This window comes from Lepidochelys olivacea, assembly GCF_965140295.1.
Source record: "Lepidochelys olivacea isolate rLepOli2 genome assembly, chromosome: 7".
NCBI lineage: Eukaryota > Metazoa > Chordata > Testudines > Cheloniidae > Lepidochelys > Lepidochelys olivacea.
The window spans coordinates 73,013,028-73,032,935 of NC_140417.1; the positions used below are offsets into that span (position 1 = coordinate 73,013,028).

Sequence of the window (19,908 nt, forward strand, 5' to 3'; positions counted from 1 at the left end):
ACAGATTTCACAGGTGAGACCAGCATTTCTCAAATTGGGGGTCCTGACCCAAAAGTAAGTTTCGGGGGGGGGGGGTTGCAAGGTTATTTTAGGGGGCAGGGGGCCACTTTATTGCCACCCCTACTTCTGTGTTGCCTTCAGAGCTGGGCCGCCAGAGATCGGTGGCTGCTGGCCGGGCGACCAGCTCTGAAGGCAGTGCCCCACCAGCAGCAGTGCAGAAGTAAGGGTGGCAATATCATATCATGCCAGCCTTACTTCTGTGCTGCTGCTGGCAGCACGTCTGCCTTCAGAGCTGGGGTCCTGGCCAGAAGCCGTTGCTTTCCAGGTCCCCAGGTCTGAGGGCAGCGCAGCCACCAGCAGCAGCATAGAAGGAAGGGTAGCAGTACCGCAACACCCCCAACAATAACCTTGCAACCTCATCCCCAACTCCTTTTTGTGTCAGGACCCCTAGAATTACAACATCATGAAATTTCAGATTTAAGTAGCTGAAATTATTAAATTTATAATTTTTTAGTTCCTATGACCATGAAATTGACCAAAATGGACCATTATTTGGTAGGTGATGACACATGGATTTACAAAGAGGTATCAGAACAAAGATACATCAGAGTCACTGATAAAACAAAGGTTACAGGCATCACAGAAAAATGGGATGGAGGACTGGTATATTGAATTAGTCAAAGATGTAAGTTTTGAATGATTAATTTATAAACCACAAACTTAACAGAGTACAATGTAGTTGTGGGCATTTCTTTGAGTGCATTAGTGATACAAATGTCAATCTTATCTATGCAAGACAACTTGTTTAAAACATTAAAAATAGTTTCTTAGCTGTATATTCTTCACTACTCCACACAAGAATGAAAAAGTGAAATGGACTCTGATTTATTTTCTTTATCTTCGTCATGTATTATAATTATAATAGGTAATTGTATAGGGGATTTAAAATGTATATTTGTATATGTGTTTCTTAATTGTAAGAATGTGTGAATGTGGATTTTTAATATACTTCAAGAATAAAAATATGTTGAAATGTAGTTTTACCATTTTGGCACTCAGGAGAGCAGTAAAGAAAATCTAAGACTTGGCTTACCAACAAAGGTAGTCCTGATCCACTGCCAGAACTCTGTGACTGGTCAATAAGATCCTTTAATGACTCCCCAGCTGGAATAAATGCTTCATCTTGCTCCAGATCACGATTATAACAACGTCTCTTTGCTACCCATCTACAGTAATGTCTGCAAAAGAAAAAAACTACACATTAATACTTTTAAATATAACGTTACAGTTTATTAAACATTTTGACCGATAAAAAGAAAAAAGCTAAATGCATGTTTTTAAAAACAAGCAATATTTATTACATGGTCATGTCATTTTTAGATGACAGATTGAAGAATATTTAAATTGTGTACAAAAGACACTTGAGACTCATGTAGACATACTGATTTACAATTTATCAAGTGGTCATATAACATTTTCAAGCCAACATTTCCATCTGGGCTATATTAACTTCAGTTAGAGCAAATTAGGACTTTCTATCAATATTTGCAGTATTTTTGCCAATAGGATTACAGAATACAGGTGAACTCAGTTCATCTGAGTAATGGTTGAGATATCTTTTGGTCAGTGATGTCCGAACTGAGATCTGCAAATGACTGTTTTGTCATAACTGTTTAAAAATACCTATCACTTTTCTCCTATTTTTCTTTTTTTCTTTACAACAAAACAAATATAATAAAAATTGCAAACAGGAAAGCAGAGATTTATTTTATATGCAATTATAATGAAGCCATGAGTTTTTATATTAAACTGCTCTGCTATGTCAATGCCTTCAATTATGACAACTTGGCTAATGAACTAAACTCCAGCTGGCACACAATAAATATTGTTCCTGGAAGCACGCACATTGAATATGAGGATTACAGTCTGTTCTTGTTCTGTTCTATTCTGCTCTTTGCTGCTTCCACTCCTAGAACTCATAATTGAAAGGAAAGTGTCCTAAGTACTTAAGATTTTGTCTATTTCGCTAACTTCCAAATAGGCAAAACAACAGAGAAACTGAGTGAAGCGACTTGCAACCCAGACTCCATTAGGTCCTATTACCACAGTATTATTAAAATCCCTAATTTATCCACAAGAGAATTTCTAGGCCAACAGCACAGAGGAAACACTATAAGCTCTAATTTTTATTCAGGTTCCAAGATCACATCCACCATTGTGGTGCTAGAGCACATCCTGAGCAACTTCTCTAGAGAAAAACAGGCAGGGTGAAATCTACTTTAAAAATTCATGTACAAACAGCTTTGTAAAGTTAAAGTTAACATTACTGCCCCACAACCAGACTTTCCACTCCTTACATGCTCTCAGAACATAGGGCTTCAAAATCCAAAATAACAGTCAGAAAAACAGAAAATGCTCAGTTAAGATCTCCCCACACTTTCCTCCCCTCCCCCACAATCCTTCAAAATGTTTGTGTTCTGGGGGGAAAAAACTGGGAAATGCACAGTTAAAATGCAGCTTTACACACAATGCATCCAGCCAACTTAACTTTCCCTTTGTACTGCTGGTACGAGCACTGCACCATCCAATACATGCATCAACAGATCGTATGTATTGCCTTCAAATATCATACGTACAACTTCACAAATCGTATTCCATCATGCTACACTATTTGACAAAGAGCAGCAGAAAAACCTACCACACATAATTTTGAGCACTGAGTGGTGCAGGACTCCTAACAGCTTCTTTCAATATACACATTTATAGGTCATATTTTGCATGGAATTTTATAGAAAGAATATAATTTGATAAGTTTGTGAAGTCCTGTGGGACTCCAGATGACAAAGAATACCATAAGACATGTTTATATAAGACATGTTTTCTTCTGGTTGTGGCTGTTCTATGAAAACTTAGTCATTTTACCATCACTCATACCTACTCTTTACTCTCAATAAGATTTCATACTCCCATCCAGATTTGACAGAAACCTAATACCAAATATCCATGAAAATATTAACAAAACCTTCCTGCACCAGCTCAATGTATGATATGTGTGAGATATAAATACTGGAATGTTTCCACTACATTATTGTTTTAAATGTATGGTTTAGAGTTAAAGAATATTAGGGTCAACCATGCATCCCTGGGCAGTGTGAAAACAGAGAATAACAAGTGACAAAAATGCAGAACGTTTTGTGTTCAGTTCAGACTATGCAGGACAAATATAGCTCCTATTTTTTAAAAAAAGCAGAAAAACTGTAGAAAGTTATTTCTGTGGCTTATTTGAAGCTTTAATATGTTCCTAGGACAGAATAATGCAAGAGATAAAACTCAGAAGTAGCACACAAATAAAAATAGCAGTGGCCTAATATCCAACTGTGCAAAAGCGTTAACATATTCTTGTTTATGGAATTTTTTAGTGCCATAATCATACCTTGTTCTGAAAACCAGTACAGTTTTCACACACTGCTGGAATAAGACATGAAATTCTATGAAATTCCATACAACATGTTAATGTCCACATTTTTACCTAACACTATAAACCACTGTCCATAGAGATGTAAAGTTACATTTAACTAGTTTCCTCTTGGAGCTATTTAAAAATCTCTCTCTCTCTCTCTAACTAAACACATCTCTAGAATAAGTCATTTTGTATATCATCATACAGGAAAAAATACTAGTGCAGAAGGAAGTACTTCTCCTTACTTGTAACAAAAGCAGCTAAATAAGATGATCATAACAATGATGCAGACTGCCATAGAAATCAGCACTGCCATCCAACGAACGCTCCCATCAAAAAGTCCATCTGTTTAAAAAAATAAAACAGTTACAATACTTATTTCCTAAAAAGTTGCCAGTAATCAGATTCTAGTATAAATAAAATATTCTATTTATCAGTCACTTTCTCATAGATTATGTATTTTGTAACTGCCAATTTTGTAAACCTCTTCCCCATAAAATATTATTTTTCATTTGGAGCTACAGCTACACTCAGCAATATCAGGGATCCTTCCAAAAGGGGCAGCAGGGATAAAGAATTGCAAAGCATCAGATTTTATTCTCTGGAGCAACACTGACAATACTGAGGGTTTGCCACACATTTTTTATACATACTTATATAAAGTTCCTTGCTATCTTAATATTGCCTACAATGCCAGTGGTAACTCACTCCAATGCTCCTGAAGGCTTTCATTTCCAACAGATACCAAAAGTATCATAGAATACCAGGGTTGGAAGGGACCTCAGGAGGTCATCTAGTCCAACCCCCTGCTCAAAGCAGGACCAATCCCCAGTTTTTGCCCCAGATCCCAAAGGGCCCCCTCAAGGATTGAACTCACAACTCCGGGTTTAGCAGGCCAATGCTCAAATCACTGAGCTATCCCTCCCCCCTTATATATACTCCAGCTTAAAAAAACACTCATACCAACGCAAAACCTTACTGGTAACTTCACGTATTCTTCTATCAACAACTTTGCACATCTGACTGTCCAACATCCCATGCAATGGGTAAATTACTCTTCCTTAGCACTGCTGAACTTGCTGTAAAGGATTTCATGTACTGTTAGAGTAGGCAAATTTCAGAGGCGACATGAGACTAAAGTACTTCTATCTATCTTCAGTGGTTGTCGAGATAGAATTTGAAGTTCTTGTAGCACTTCTTATAAACAGTGGAAGGTAATTCCAGAATCTCGCCAATATATCCAATCTCTCCTGTGAGACTGGCTGACTCACAAAATTGACAATGGGATATAGAGACTTCCATCTCTAGGTTATTTATTTAAATCTGGTCCCGATTGATAGCTATCAAATGTTCCCACCTGATGGCTGTTGGGTGGTCTACATATCACAGCTTGGTAGTCTCAGAACAAATCCTAGTAGTACCATGCCCATACCTCAAGAGCACCCGTCACAATTCTTCAGGGCTATCTTATTAGAGAAGCCAATATTTAACTGAAATTTAACTACATTCACATCTGTCTAGTTCAGTTTCCTTTCCCCTGACAGCATAGTGGGCAAAACTTCCAGTTGCTGTCTGTGAATAAACACAAGAATACAGTTTCCAGAAATGTCTAATCTGGTACCTTTAATAACTATAAATTCACTAAAATAGAAAATGTAAACAGGATCTAATGTCTAAGGTGAAATGCGAGAGATCAGAAACTTTACAGATCATATGATCTTCATGGGACTCTAAGACTCACCTGTTTTTCCAAGCTATTTCAAATGAAAGTAAGGGAGTTAAATAAAGCTGGAGACAAGGGAAAGGCAGGAATATGATATATTTTAAAGGACTGTGAGGTCCATTTACAATCATAGTCTTGTTGACTTTTTTAATATATATAATTCCTGTTCTGTTCCTGTAGCACAGGCTATGTGCTTTTATAAAGGTGGATACGTAAACCAAAAATAATTGCTGTTCCATTTAGTAACACACTACTTCACTAGCTAGATTTTGTAGGTTCTCCCCTTTCTCCCTTAGGAGAGTGAAAATTCCAGGGGAAAAATGGGTCAGAAATGCTTCCTACAGAAGGGATCGGAGCACACTCCACTGTCACTGCAGGGCCCTATGTTCCACCTGAATCCCCATGCTACTGCTGATCATATGGCAGAAAAGACTGGAGCTGAGAGGTTTTTTGGAAGGAAAGTTTTTTTTTGTCAAAATCTAAAAGTACAAAACAAAACAAAAACATAGCAGCCAGCTAAGGTACAGAGAGATCTGTGAAGTGGCAATGAGTTTGAGCCACAAATGAGGCTCCTTGTATAAAGGCACTATTATACAAAGTTTAGGATAGTTATTAAATATTTATATAAGTAAAAGTTGGGGTTCCAGAGGTCGATGAAAGCTGAGAGAACTAGGAGGTGAACACAGTTGCAAAGGCAGACAATCCAAAAACAAAGTGATTATGGAGTAAGAGACCTTTTGATGAATCCTGTCAATTTTGGCTTCAAAAAATTAGGAAGACCTAGGGAGGTAAGAGTTTGAGCAAAGGGTCTAAGATGGAAAGGAATTTCTGGCACTGAAGAAATGAACAAAGATATAATAGTTGTTAGGAGCAGAGCAGGAGAAAGAAAATTTACAGTAGGGACAGTTGGATGTGGTCCTGAGACTTCTTTCAGAGACAGTCAGCACAGCAAAAGTAGCAGCGGAAGTTATGGAAAAAGCTAGGCTGCAGACTGATGACACGATAAAACAATGCACCAGGTAAGCAAAGTGTGGAACAAAAGGACAGTGACCACATAGTCAGAGTAAGGCACGCAGGTATGAGGAGGCAGCAGATGCTCTGAAAATTCTGGAACAGGTATGAATGAAAGAGAATGAGACATAGAAAAGAGGTAATGCAGAAGTCGCTAAAATTAAAATGATGATTACTGGGCAGAGGAACATCTTAAATGGAGAAGTTTGAAAGAAGAAAATGCAGTGTGAAGGTCAGGTCAAGGGGAAGATGGAGTTGGCAAGTGTAGGATTTAGCACAGACCTTCAGACCAAAGGACGTAATGAGAAAAGAAACAGAGGCAAGGGCAATACTCCAGTCCTACACTTTCTCCTAATATTACATCAATTCGTCAAGAAGAATAAACCCATTCCAGATTAGTCTGTATAAACTGATAAAACAGCAGTTTACCTGTACTACCAAGTGGGGGTAGTGTGGGCTGTAGATCCCGATTGCAGAAATCAGTTCGACAGCATTCAATTGTCCGACGTAGCTGTGCTTTTGGGGAATCCTATAAATGGAGAATAAGAGAAAATAACTCAAAAGTTTTGAAATGGCCAAACTAGAATGATATTATAGATGGTATAGATGTACAGTACTGTGGAGATTACATAGTTAAGACTGAGTTCTGTTTTGAACATAAAACAGGGATTCAATCCTCTTGGTCAGGGGTCTCAAACTCAATTTACTTTAGGGCCAGTGCCAGTCCTCAAATCCGCCCAGAACCTGCCCCCCAAAACTCCACTCCCCCCCCGCCTAAGGCTCTGGGTGGAGGAGGAGGTCTGGGGTAGGGGATTGGGGTGCAAGCTCTGGGATGGAGTTTGGGTGCAAGCTTTGGGCTGGGACAGGGCGTGGGGTGCAGGAGGAGCAGGTAGGGGTATAGGCTCTGGGAGGGTGGAGGGGTGTAGGCTATGGAAGGGAGTTTGGAGGGGGTGTGTGGGAAGGGGGAGGGAGTGCAGGCTCTGGGAGGGAGTTTGAGGTCTATGGGGCTATGTGGGGAGGGGATGAGGGTGCAGGCTCTGGGAGGGGGTCAGGGGGTGCAGTGCTTACCTGGGGCTCTGGGCTGGGACAGGGCGTGGGGGTGCAGGAGGAGCAGGTGGGGGTACAGGCTCTGGGAGGGAGGAGGGGTGTAGGCTATGGAAGGGAGTTTGGAGGTGGGGTGTGGGAAAGGGAAGGGAGTGCAGGCTCTGGGAGGGAGTTTGAGGGCTATGGGGCTATGTGGGGAGGGGATGGGGGTTCAGGCTCTGGGAGGGGGTGCAGTGCTTACCTGGGGCTCCAAGGTGTGGTGGATTGGGGGGCCTCTGTGCACTGCTGCCCCGAGGCACTGTCCCCGCAGCTTCCCATTGGCCGCAGGGGTACTCGAGGCAGGGGCAGCGCATGGAGGCACAGCACAGCCCCACCCCGGGGCTGCAGGGAGGGGCTGGCAAACACAAGGAGTGAGCAGGCAGAAGCCACTCAGCTCTGCTGCACTGCCGGTGGTGGGAGGGGCACCTGGCCATTGTAAATCACCAGGCAGACGGGGGATGGGGTGGGGTGGGAGGGAAGAGCACCCAGGGGCAGCAGGCAGGACCAAGGGAGAGACCCGGTCCCAAAATTGCTGGAGCCCCGCAGGCCACTTTGGGGAGGTTCTTGGGCCGCAGATGACCTGCGGGCTGGGAGTTTGAGACCCCTGCTCTTGGTTATGTATGAAAAATATATCATGTATCCTCTCCCAAATTTATGGCATATACTCTGATTACAGAATTAATTTCTGATAATTAACAAGTTAAAATTGATCTTAAAATGGGTTTTTAATACATTTAGCACTTGTCAGTTTTTCCTTTGTCCCATCTGGTGTTGATAATGGAATAATAATTTGAAAGTTTGAAAAGTCTAACTGAAATCTTGTGCATGGCCTATGTTTAAGAAATTAGGTTGTAATTTAGCTAAATTATTAATGATTATTTTATCTGATTGTTGTGATTATATAAGACACAGACATGGTTAGTCAACAGCTCAGTTAACAATTTAGTCGGGCCACTATGATATGAGAGGTAACATAACCAATTGCCATCCTTCCTATACAGCTAATTTGCATGCAACAATTCCATTGCTTGCAATCTGTTTATAGTATAAGGGAGACTGGACACATGTGTAGACGTCTCATTGGTAGATTATTGGGCACAACTACCACTGCTCTTTAGATATTCATATTTACACACACACACTCACCCAAAAACTATGTTAAAGCATTATGGAAGATAAGTCAAGCATTCAAAAATTAGAAAATGCCAGAAACAAGGTTGTCTGTGCAACTTTAATTTGGCTAATCCCTGACTCCTCCTCATCTAAGGCCTTCCATTCCCCCTCCCCCACCCCACATACCCCGTTTCCCCTCCCAGTCGCAGTCCCAGCCTTCTTGCCAACCAGTTAGAGTGCCCATCGCTGGCTCCTAGACCCAGTCGAATTGCCCAGCCCAACTCATTCCCAATATCCAACTCCACATTCCCTCCAAGGTCTGACTCTTGTCCCCACTTTGCATTCAAATCAGGTAGCTTCCTCCTCCAGGGGAGAGCAGTCATTGACAGCATAGGGGAAAGAGTCACCCAGTTCTCAGTTCAAGTACACAGACCTGGTATGGATAACAGAAGCCCTGAGCTGCAACTGCAGGGAAGTCCTGTTAAGCCCTGGTGCATGCCCATGTTCAGCCCTGCATATCACACACACGTAGATATACTGTATCCAGTAATTAGCTGCACAATATGAAATTTAATATAAATATCACATATTTCAGCATAACAGTTGAGTGTCAAAGGAATTTTCTTCAGACCCAGTACAACATTAACATGGCAGAAGTTAGCTTTTCAAAATTTATATTTAAATTATATATTACCACCACTCCTCAAGAGACTAATGAGTTTGTGTGTCCATTCCAAGATTCTTTAAAGAGTCCTTATTTTCAGAACATGGTTGCTCACGACTTTTGGAAAAATCAAGCCCCTTTAAAGGTGTCTCAAATTGGACACCTAGAAATAGAGGCTCCCAAAGATAGTAGTCACCTTTGAAAATATTGGCCCACAGACTGTTTCCTTTTTCACCCCCATAGACAAAACAAAATTTTCAGCTCAGCCCTCTTCTCTTCTGCCCCCCTTTGAATGTGTGTTTCATGTACTTACTTTGCTGCCAATCCTGAAACAGATAGGATGCGTGTTTGCAGTCAACTGCAGGACTGGGGTCTTGATTTGTCAACAGCATAGCATCATCCACTATAGTAAAGGGCAATATGCAAAGTCCTTACTGAAGTGGTTGTGATCTGCATAGATTTAACTGCTCACAGCTATCCTGCATAATCTCCATCATGTTCCCTTTATGGACAATTTTAAAAATAAATGAACTTGTTTGTACCTTGCACTGAAAATCTGAACCTTCATACTTCATGCACCCTGAAGCAAGCATGGGTTCTCCATGTTCATCTTCTTCAACAATGGCAAAGCAATGCCCGTTAGTTCTGGAAAAACACATCATTTCAATTCACCAATTGCTGTGCAAAATTAACTGGCAATCAACCTACTTATGAAAATTAGGTATGTGCACCCTACAATGTTTCTTGTCCTATTATAAACTAATCACCAGACAGTGTGGGTGAGACTAAAGGAAATGAGGTACAGAGTTGTTTTTTCTTGTCTGAACTAAAATCAGAGGGTACCAATATGAAGACACTGGTCAAGATACATATTTTTTCAATATAAACCTCATGTTTAGAAGCTAGTAAAAGGCTTCTAACCTTCAACAGAGAAAATTAATCCATTATTTTCCAAGATGATGTGTTCTTTTTAAAAAAGGATCAGATTTTTCAGATTACCTAGTAACCTGAAATCTTTAGCATTCTGAGATATAACTATTAAGATTTTCTTAGTATGTCTACCATAGAACAGTGACATGCTGGAGAGTATTTGAGAGCCCCTTATTGTAGGGAAAGATTGGGTTTACTCTTTTCTTGGCATAATGTTAAATTACTCTGCCAGAAATGACCTAGCCCGAAAGATGGAGAGGTTACTCACCATGTGCAGTAACTGAAGCTCTTTGAGACGTGTGTCCCAGAGGGGAAGTAAGGTGTGTGGTGGAGCACCACAGGGGGACACAGCTTGAAGAACTCTAGTTACTGCACAAGGTAAGTAACCGCTTCTCCTTCAAGTAGTGTTCCTGTGGGTTCTCCATTTCAGGTGACTCCTGAGCAGTTCCCCCCTTAGGAAGCAGAAGGTTCAGAGCAGAGTTCAATACAGAAGAGCCTACATCTGCCTCTGATCTTGCTGCACCAAGGGATAATGATTAGAAAAAGTATAAACAGAGGACAAAGCTTCCGATCTACAGAGGTCTACAACTGGCATATCCTTAACAAAGATGCAAACACTACTTTTGTGAATGGGCTATCACTCTCGAAGGGGGCTGAACATAAGATTTGTTGTAACAAATCTTAATAAAACTGAAAATCCACTTTGATAACCTCTGTTTAGAAATTACCAAACCCCTATTTCTGTCCACAATAGATACAAATAGTCTAGGAGATCTTCTAATTGGTTTCATCCTATCTAGGTAAATGCTAATGTCCTCTTGATATCTAGGGTATGGAATATGGTTTTTTGACTAGACCAATGTGGGGTTTTTTTGGGGGTGGGGTGGGGAGGGGGGAAGAGAAGCAGGAGATTAATGATTTGATTAATATAAAATTCTGAGGACACCTTAGGTAAAAAACTTTGATGGGCCAGTAGCGACACTCTTTCTATTGTGAATACTGTAAAAAGCGGGTCAGCCATTAAAGCCCCCAATTCTCCAACCCTTTGGGTAGAAACTGAGGTTACTTACCTGGCACTGGAGGTTCTTAGAGATGTACGGTCCGTATCTGTATTCCACACATACAATATGCATGCACATCATGGCCTTGAGTCCATAATTTTTTACCAGCAGTGTCCATTGGCCTGTATATGCACTGTAGCTCTCCTCGTGCTGTGAAACAAGGGCATAAAAGGTGGTGCGGGCCAATGCCTCTCTAGTTGCTCATTCCTACTACAGTCCAAACAATCTGCAGCAGAGGGGAAGGAGGGCAGGTATTAGAATACAGATGGAGACCACACATCTCAAAGAACCTTCAGTTACAGGTAAGTAACCTCCATTTCTTCTTCGACTGATGGTCCCTATGTGTATTCCACACATGGGAGAATAACAAGCGCTAGTCAGACAAGAGGTGGGTGCGAGGATGCAGAAGCGACAGCTGACTGTAGTACTGTTGCCCTCACAGCTGCATCCACAGTGAACGACTTGACCAGAGAGTAATGACTCATGAAGGTATGTAAAGAGCTCCAAGTAACTGCCATACATATCTCTAGGAAGGGTACGTCTCTCAGAGATGCAGCCAAAGTAGTTTGCCCTTTGGTAGAATGAACTCTTTCCACCCATCAGAGGGAAAACACGAGCTAGTTGGTAACAAAGGGTTATACAACCTGAAATTCATTTTGAAAGTCTCTGTGCAGATTCCCTTGATCATTCTGCTAAGAAAATAAATAGTTTAGGTGTCCTTCTGATGTCTTTTGTTCTTATCAGATAAAAGGACAAAGTCCTTCAGATGTCTAAACCACAGCTGTCTCTCTCCATCCTTGGCATGCAGTTTTGAAAAAAAATACAGATAAGTGGAGTACGTGACTCATAAGGAACTGAAACTATTTTAGGGATGAACCTGGAGTGGGGCGTAACAAGACCTTTTCTTTACAGAAGGTAGTATATGACAGATCCACCGTGACTACTCCCAGTTCACTGACTCTTCTGGCTGACATTATAGCTATTAGAAAGGCCACTTTCATGGAGAGATGAACTACCAAAAATGTGGCTAGTGGCTCAGGATGGGAGGTAGGGTCAATGAGAGAGACTAGAACAAAACTAAGCTCCCACTGAGATGCAAACTTCACCACTGGTGTAAATGGCTGAGAATCCCCTTCAGAAATTTGAGCTGTGACAGGATGAGTGAAGATTGAGTGGTTATCCACAGAGGATGGAAAGTGCTGATCATTGCTAATGGCACTCACAGAGAACTGATCATTGGACCCAAAGACTTAAAGGTAAGTAAACACTCTAAGACAGCAAGGATGCAGGTGGATTCTGGAGACAAGTTCCATTGATGCGCTCATGAGGAAAAATGCTTCCATTTTGCTGAGTAACAGCTCCTTGTAGAGTCTCTTCTGGTTTGGTTAAGGATGCATTACACCCTTTTGGAACATGAGAGCTCTATTTCTGATGCCCATCCAAATACCAGGCTCTGAGCTGCAACGGGTCCCAGATTCAGGTGCTTGAACCTGCCCCTATGCTGTGTTAGAAGGTCCGGCAATGTGGTTGAACTGAGTTCATAAACCAGAACCATCTCAGCCAGTTAGGCACAACAAGGATGACTAAGCTCTGTCTTGATGCATCTTCCACAGAACTTTTAGTATCCATGTAGTGGGAAGGAAGACATACTCCAGACAACGCTTCCATGTTGCCAGCAGGGCATCTCCCATCAAGCCCTTGCCCAGGACGGCTCTGGAGCTTCCTGTTCACCCATGAGGCAAAAAGGTCCCAGGCCGGCATTCCCCATTGGGGAAATATGTTGTTGAGAACTGAATTATCAATCTCCCAGTTCATGATTCACAGAAAAATGTCTGCTCAGGCAGTCCATTAGGAAATTTTGCATCCCTGGTAAATATGCTGCTGATAGGATTGTGTGATGGCTGATGTACCAATTCCCGAGGGTGACTGCCTCTACGCACAGAGGGAGAGATCTCGCTCCCCCCACTTGTTTATGTTGCCCTTCTTTGGTTAGTACATGGACAGAAATCAGGCTTGTTGGCGGCGAAGATGAAGCCTGGTGAATCGCATCCTGTATATGAATGAGGCCATGTGGCTGAGGGAAAGACAAGCTCTGACTGACATCCTGGGTCTGATAGTGACCTAACGTATGACATCGCTCACAGACCGAACCCTCATCAAGGTAGATATGCTCTTGCGGTCAAGTCCAATGATAACCCTATAAAATGTATTACCTCATGGGAGTCAATGTGGATTTTTCATGATTGACGCAGACAACAAGGGAAGGCAGAAGGCTGAGCAGAACACTGGGTACCTGCTGAATGTCCTCACAGGAACTGCTCATCAGAAGTCAGTCTTCAAGGTACGGAATGAGAAGAGAGGAATTTACAGGCTTCCAAGCTGCCACTACAGAAAATAAAACTTCGTAAAGACCACAGGGGAGGACTCTGAATTGGTAATGGTCCTGACTGAAAAGGAACCTGAGCAATCTCCTGTGGGAGGATGTCTATGTAAAAATATGATTCATTCATGTTGAGAGCTGCAAACTCCGTACCCTCCAGGAACAAGGGAATTATTGATGCCAAGGATATCATGTTGAATTCTGGTTTTCAAATGTATTTGTTAAGCTATCGCAGATTGAGAATTGGCCTCCATCCCCCATTCTTCTTGGGGATCAAGAAGGAAGGGGGATAGAATCCCTTTCCTTGATGTTGAGGTGGAAACATTTCCCTGACTCCCATGAGGACAAGGGAGTTCACCTCTTGTCACAAAAGCCTTGTCTTCACTAATGCTGTAAACTGATCTAAATTACCCTAGTTATTTAAATTATGTAATTTAAGACCATGTAACTTACATCAACTTAAAGCGTGTAAATGTCGACGGGAGACACTCTCCTGTCAACACAACTTCCGCCTCTCATTGAGGTGGAGTACTGAAGTCAATGGGAGAGCACTCTCCCATTGAATTAGTGCATCTTTACCAGACCTGCTAAATTGATGCCGCTACATCAATGGCAGTGGCGCCGATTTAGTGCAGTAGTTAACACAAGCCCCAGAATCTCTTTGTGAGCTGTCCCTGAAAAGGAACCAGAAGGTGGTTTGTGGGTCAGAGTTACCAGAAACTCATTCTGCTAGCTACCATGAATATTCTCTAATACATATTTATCTGTAATTAGGCTCCTCCAGTTTTTGGCAAATTGGATACGGTGGCCTCCAAAAATCAGAGGAGAGGAATGATGTGACATCAGTAAAGAAACATGGGTCTCGACAGTCCTGTCAAAAGAAAAACTCTGCCTGGGGTCAAGAGTATAGTGTGGCACTAGATGTTGCAGAGGCTAGGTTATTGGGTCTATAAGCCTTCTGTCTCTTGCTTGGTGACTCCTGAGGACACTGGTGGTAAAAACGCTGAGGATGAATGTAATGGGGTAGACAAACCACACACTGGGCAAAAAGGGTTAAGGCACTGCTCTGGGCACAGCCAGTCCCACCCCGCTACATCTGTAAGAAATGCTCCAACTGAAGGAGGAGTTAAAAGGCAGCGGAGCAGCTTATTTGGTGGCAGACCAGGAAAGACAGCAGACCTGCAACCTGCAGCTCATGCAGAGAAGAGCTGAGGGAAAGACAGAATCTCTCCCCTGCCAAAAGGTTCCTCTCTGAGGGAAGGGAGGACCTGCTACAGAGAACCTGAGAGGGAAGTTTTTCCGCTTTCCCTTTCATATGGATTCTGAGTTTTGTTAATTCCCCCTTGGACTACCTCCAGCAAGGGAAAGCCCTAGGACTGATCAGGCCCAGGAGGGTGGGCCATACCACAGGAGGCGGCAGTTACTGCCCAAGAGAGGAAGAGAGCTACCACGCTACACACAACCACCAGAAGGTGCCTTGTGGTGAGAGGACACCCTTCACACTGCCTTAGCCCAGATAGCAACTTTGGGACAATTGCAGGTGGTAATAGGAAGTGGCCCACAGAGAGCAGCCTCTGGCTCTCATATCACTGATAAACCTCGAAGGGTCCTGAATAGGAGCCCAGTGGAGTGGAGGGCCTGGACTCCCCTACCAACAACACCCTTACAAGTCACAGGCCTAAACTCTGACCACTAGGCAATGTTATCCTACCAACCAACCCCCAAGCAAGGACCATCAGAAGGCAGTGTTGCCCTATAACCCATCTATGGTATTTTCTCTTAGGCGCAGAAATATAAACGCTCAGAGAAAAAGTGTAGTCCTCAAGTCTTTGAGGGAGTGGCGAGACTCATCCACCTTCTCAAAGAATAGACTGACAGCATCAAAGGGCAGATCTTGGAAGGTACTCTGCAAATCTCTAGATAAACTGGAGAACTGCAACCATGAGTTGCATAACCTCATAACAATGGTCATAGTCAATGCCACAGACACAGTATCTGCTGCATCCTTTGCAGTTTGGAGGAAAGTTTAAGCCCCCAATCTGCACTCATCCACTAAGATAATGCATGTGGCAGAAATAGCCTCATCCAGGAAGCAGAGGCAGCACTGATGTTAAGGGTCACTCACCAAAAAGAAGCAAGGGCAGGAAGCAGTTTTTGAACCTGGGGAGCCTGGACATAATCCCAGACTTCTTTGGGGGTGGGGGGTGGAGTCCCAGCGTAGGGAAGAAATGGGGAAAAACACTAATCATCCTGTGCTAGACTATACTATAAAGAGTAGTAAAAACTAACTATATACAATATTTTACAGCAATGGTGCAGTAAAAAGAAGCTGAGGACACCAAAGATTTTGACTCAGGCCATGTGGTGGTAAGAAGGAACTGGAGAAGCAACATCCATACAACCTTTCATGCCTTTGGTTTAGAGCATTAGTAGAGCTACGGTGCATGTGGAGGCTAACGGACACTGCTTGCAAAAAAATTCCAGGCTCAAATGCATGGTGCTCATGCATATCCCATGTGGGGAATACACACTAGGACCATCACTCGCAGAAGTGATAACTACCAGAAAGGCTGTCTTCACTGATAAATCTTATAAAGAACACGTAACTAGTGGCTCAAAGGGATGTTTCATATTAAGTTAAGGACTAGGTTCAGGTCCCAGCTAGGAGTAGGATTTCTGATTTCTGATTTGTGGGGAGATATTTGACAAATCACTAAGAATCTTACCATGACAGCTTGAGCAAAGAGTGAAAAATTCTCTACGGGCCTGGGAAAAGCTGTTACTGCTGCTAAGTGAACCCTAATGGAATTTATAGAGAAAGATCTGATGTTTTCAATTCCAACAGGTAATCCAATACACCAGGAAGAGAGTGAATCGGTGAAGTCTGCTGACTTCAAGCAAAGATAATATCATGTCCACTGCAGGAAATAAGAATTTATTGTGAATTCTTTTATACTATTTAATAAAAAACCCCTGTACTTCTGAGGAACAGGATCTCTATTCCCGAGAAGCACTGAGGACCATGCTTGGAGCCTCAGATTCCGTAGGTTGGGGTGAAATGTCCAACCTGCATCCTGAGTCAGTAGGCAAGGACTGACCAGAAGCCTCTACTCAGAATGACGGGCAATTCTGATTAGATAGCGATACCAGACTTATCTTGGCCATGTAGGTATAATCAATATGACTCTGACATGATCTGGTTGAGAAACTTGAACAGTAATGGTGTTAGTGGATTTGCACAGAGAAGTCCCTTTGTCCATGAGATGAGAAATGCATCCCCTAAGGATAGGGGATTGAGATCCGCTCTGGAGCAATACTGATACATTTTGCATTGGATGCCGTAGCAAACAGATCAACCTCTGGGAGCCCACAAGCTAAGAATATCATGTGAAAGACTCAGCAGTTCAGTTCCAATTTGTAATTCAGAAACAAATGTCTGCTAAGGTCATCTGCCATGGTGTTCTGAATACCTGGGAGGTAAGAAGCGGAGATGGACTATGTTGTTGGATATGCACCAATTCCAGAGTTTTATTGCTTCAGCCCAGAGAGATGGGGAACACTCTCCTCCGACTGTTGATATAACAGATGCATGCCACATTGTCATTATTTTTACTTACTTCAATCTGATTGGAGGTAAAAAGTATAGGCAAGCATTTTTGACCACTCAATTCCAAAAGATTGATGTGGAGAAATTGTTCTTGCATTGCTCATTTGCCTTGCACCTTGTGAGTCCCAGCTGTGCCCCCAACCCAAAAGCAAAGCATCTGATATTATCACTGTGATAGGGTGATTCTGAAAGAACAGAATACCTGCACAGGTTTTGGTCAGGTCCTTCCACCAACTGGATGACTCTAGGACCCACTGGGGAACAGAGTAATCTGCCTAGGCTCTGCTTGCTTGGTTTGTAAACCGTTCAAAGCCATCCCTTTGACCTTGGAGATGTGATCTGGCATGCTGCACTACAAAGATTCAAGCTGATATCCATCCCAGCAATTGAGGACAATCTCTTACTGTTACTTGGGGACTACCATGAATCTTTGAGATGAGATTCACAAGTGTGGGAAATCTGTCATAAGGGAGATATGCTCTGCTTGTCACTGCACAGAGAGGAGCTCCTATGAAGTCTAGACCCCGTAGTGGAGTCAAAGCAGACTTTTTGAGGTTGATTTGAAGGTCCCGGCTCTGAAACAGAACACGTTATCTTTAATGATGCCTACGCTTCCTGATATGATGTGCCCTGATCAACCACTCATCGAGATATGGGAAAAGGATTATAACCAAATAACGTAGCAAGTACTGACAAAATCTTTGAGACTATCCTTGGGGCTGGAGATGGGCCAGAACAGCACATCCTGTATTGGTCAAGAAACCTCTTGTGTGAAGGGTGAAGAGTGACATGAAAATATGCATCTTGTAGGTCAAGAGTTGCAAAATCAGTCTCCTAACTCTAACGAGAGAATGATTGCTGCAAGGGTCACCATCCTGAATTTCTGCTGTTTTACATATCTGTTTAGAAGCCTGGAGTTTAAAATTGACCTCCACCCTCCATTCTTTTTGGGAATCAGGGAGTACTCTGAATAGAATCCCCTTTCCCTGTGTTGTACAGGAACTAAATCTATTGCTCCTAAATGTAGATGTGAGGCCATCTCTTGCACCACCAATTGATTGTGAAGGGGTCCCCGAAGAGGGACAGGGAGGGGGGAAAGGGTAGGAGGGATAGATTTGAAATGGATAGTGTAACCAGATGTTATGGTTTCTAAAACCCATTTGTCAGATGTTATATTCTCCCAGGCAGCCTGAAAATGGGAGATGGCATCTGAAAGGACAGAGAATGGTAAGATATTGTAGCTGTAAACCCTTGTCGACTGGATGGTTGATACTCTTGACCAAGCCAGCAAAACTATCGCTTGGAGGATGTGGACGGCTCATTAAATGTAGCCGGAAAATTTTTTTTAGAATTTTTTTTTTTTTTAGTATCTTGGTCTCTTAGACTGGAGTTCAGACGGTCCATGATACACTGAATATGGGGTTGGGTATGTACTTCATGCCATCTGAGATCTACTAAATCCCCTCTTATTTACATGGGTATAAATTACTAGGGACTGCAGTGTGGCTCGAGTCCGAGTGTGGAGAGATCTATCAGTCAAGTCTGCAGAGAGCTTGCAACCATCAAAGTGGAGGTCTTCTATGGTTTTCTGAACCTCTAAAGGGAAGCCTGACAGCTGCAGCCAAGAAGCTGTTCTAATGACCACTGCGGTGCATAGAGACTATGCTGCAGTATCGGAAGTGTCCAAGGAGGCCTGGAGCAATGTCTTCGCCAAGAGCTAACCATCTTGTGCAATGGCCTTAAACTGGTCAAGATATTCCTCTGATGGGTGGTCAATTAAGGAATTAAATTTGTTGTAATCTAAATAGTCATATTGGGCCACGAGTGCATGATGGTTAGGTATTCTGAACTGAAGTGTGGCTGAAGCATAGGATTTGAGACCAAAAATCAAGCCTCGTGTGATCCTTACTGTACAGGGTGGACTTTGAGCTACGTTATCTACCTCACCCATTTATTTACCTACAAAGACCCAAATTCAGCGTTATCTGTCCATGGAGAAGCTGATAAAAATCACTAACATAACCTGTAAATGGGAGCTCTATGCATAGCACTGCTATGTGACCTGGCTTTTAAGCAGTACAGGGAATATAACTCCCTCAACACAGGTCTCTACAGGCAGGAAAAAAAAAAAACTGTTAACTTTTAAAAACCACTTGCAATTTAAGTTTATCTACTGCATTAATAGCTTTGGATCTCAATAGTTTATGCTTTAACAAAAATACCTTTTTATAGACTTCCATGTGCACAATGGAGATAGAAGGTAGAAACTGTATATTTTTGAGTATTTTACCATAAACATACTGCTCAAACAGAATGCATAAATGCTGTTAATTTTCCAGTAGTAGCAATAATATACGGTAATAGTTCCATATGCACTGGTTATAGACCAATGAAGGAAAAATGCTATAAGGATATTAAAAACCACCACCAGAGGGCGATAAAAAGCAACAAAATTTCTGATAGTATAAAGGAATTTAAAACCAAAATCATAATCCTTACCTCTAGTTTAGTATCTTCTACATTTAAAAGTTATAAACCTGAAAGTTGTATATCATTTGTTCTAAAGATATGAAATTCCCTCAGAAATCTAGATAAATTGTTTCACATACAAGAGGCTGTAGCTGTAAGGACATTTCCCCTACTATTTATATCTTAATACATTTAATAACACAGTGATGATTAATAATACTTTGCAGCTTCTGCGCAAGGTCCTCAAAGCATTTTACAAACAATGATTTTAACATCACAATTCCTATACGATACAGATGAGGATTATTCTTTCAATTTTAGCAGTAAGGACAGTGAGTCTCAGAGAAGCTAGATGACTTGCTCAATGGGACAAAGAAAGGCTGTGGAAGAGTAAAGATTATCTAGAT

The 19,908-nt window shown here is 42.1% G+C and overlaps 1 protein-coding gene across 2 annotated transcripts in view; it reads right to left on the reverse strand.

The window, feature by feature from the left end:
* Positions 1-19,908, reverse strand: part of BMPR1A (bone morphogenetic protein receptor type 1A) — a 172,426-nt gene that overhangs the window by 47,276 nt on the left and 105,242 nt on the right. For both annotated transcript variants that reach the window (XM_084635589.1, XM_084635590.1), the window contains 4 exons: positions 9,597-9,699; positions 6,624-6,723; positions 3,706-3,805; positions 1,094-1,238 (listed from right to left, as the gene is read on the reverse strand). In XM_084635589.1, coding sequence (XP_084491715.1) covers positions 1,094-1,238; positions 3,706-3,805; positions 6,624-6,723; positions 9,597-9,699 — 448 coding nt within the window. The remainder of the gene's footprint in view (positions 1-1,093; positions 1,239-3,705; positions 3,806-6,623; positions 6,724-9,596; positions 9,700-19,908) is intronic.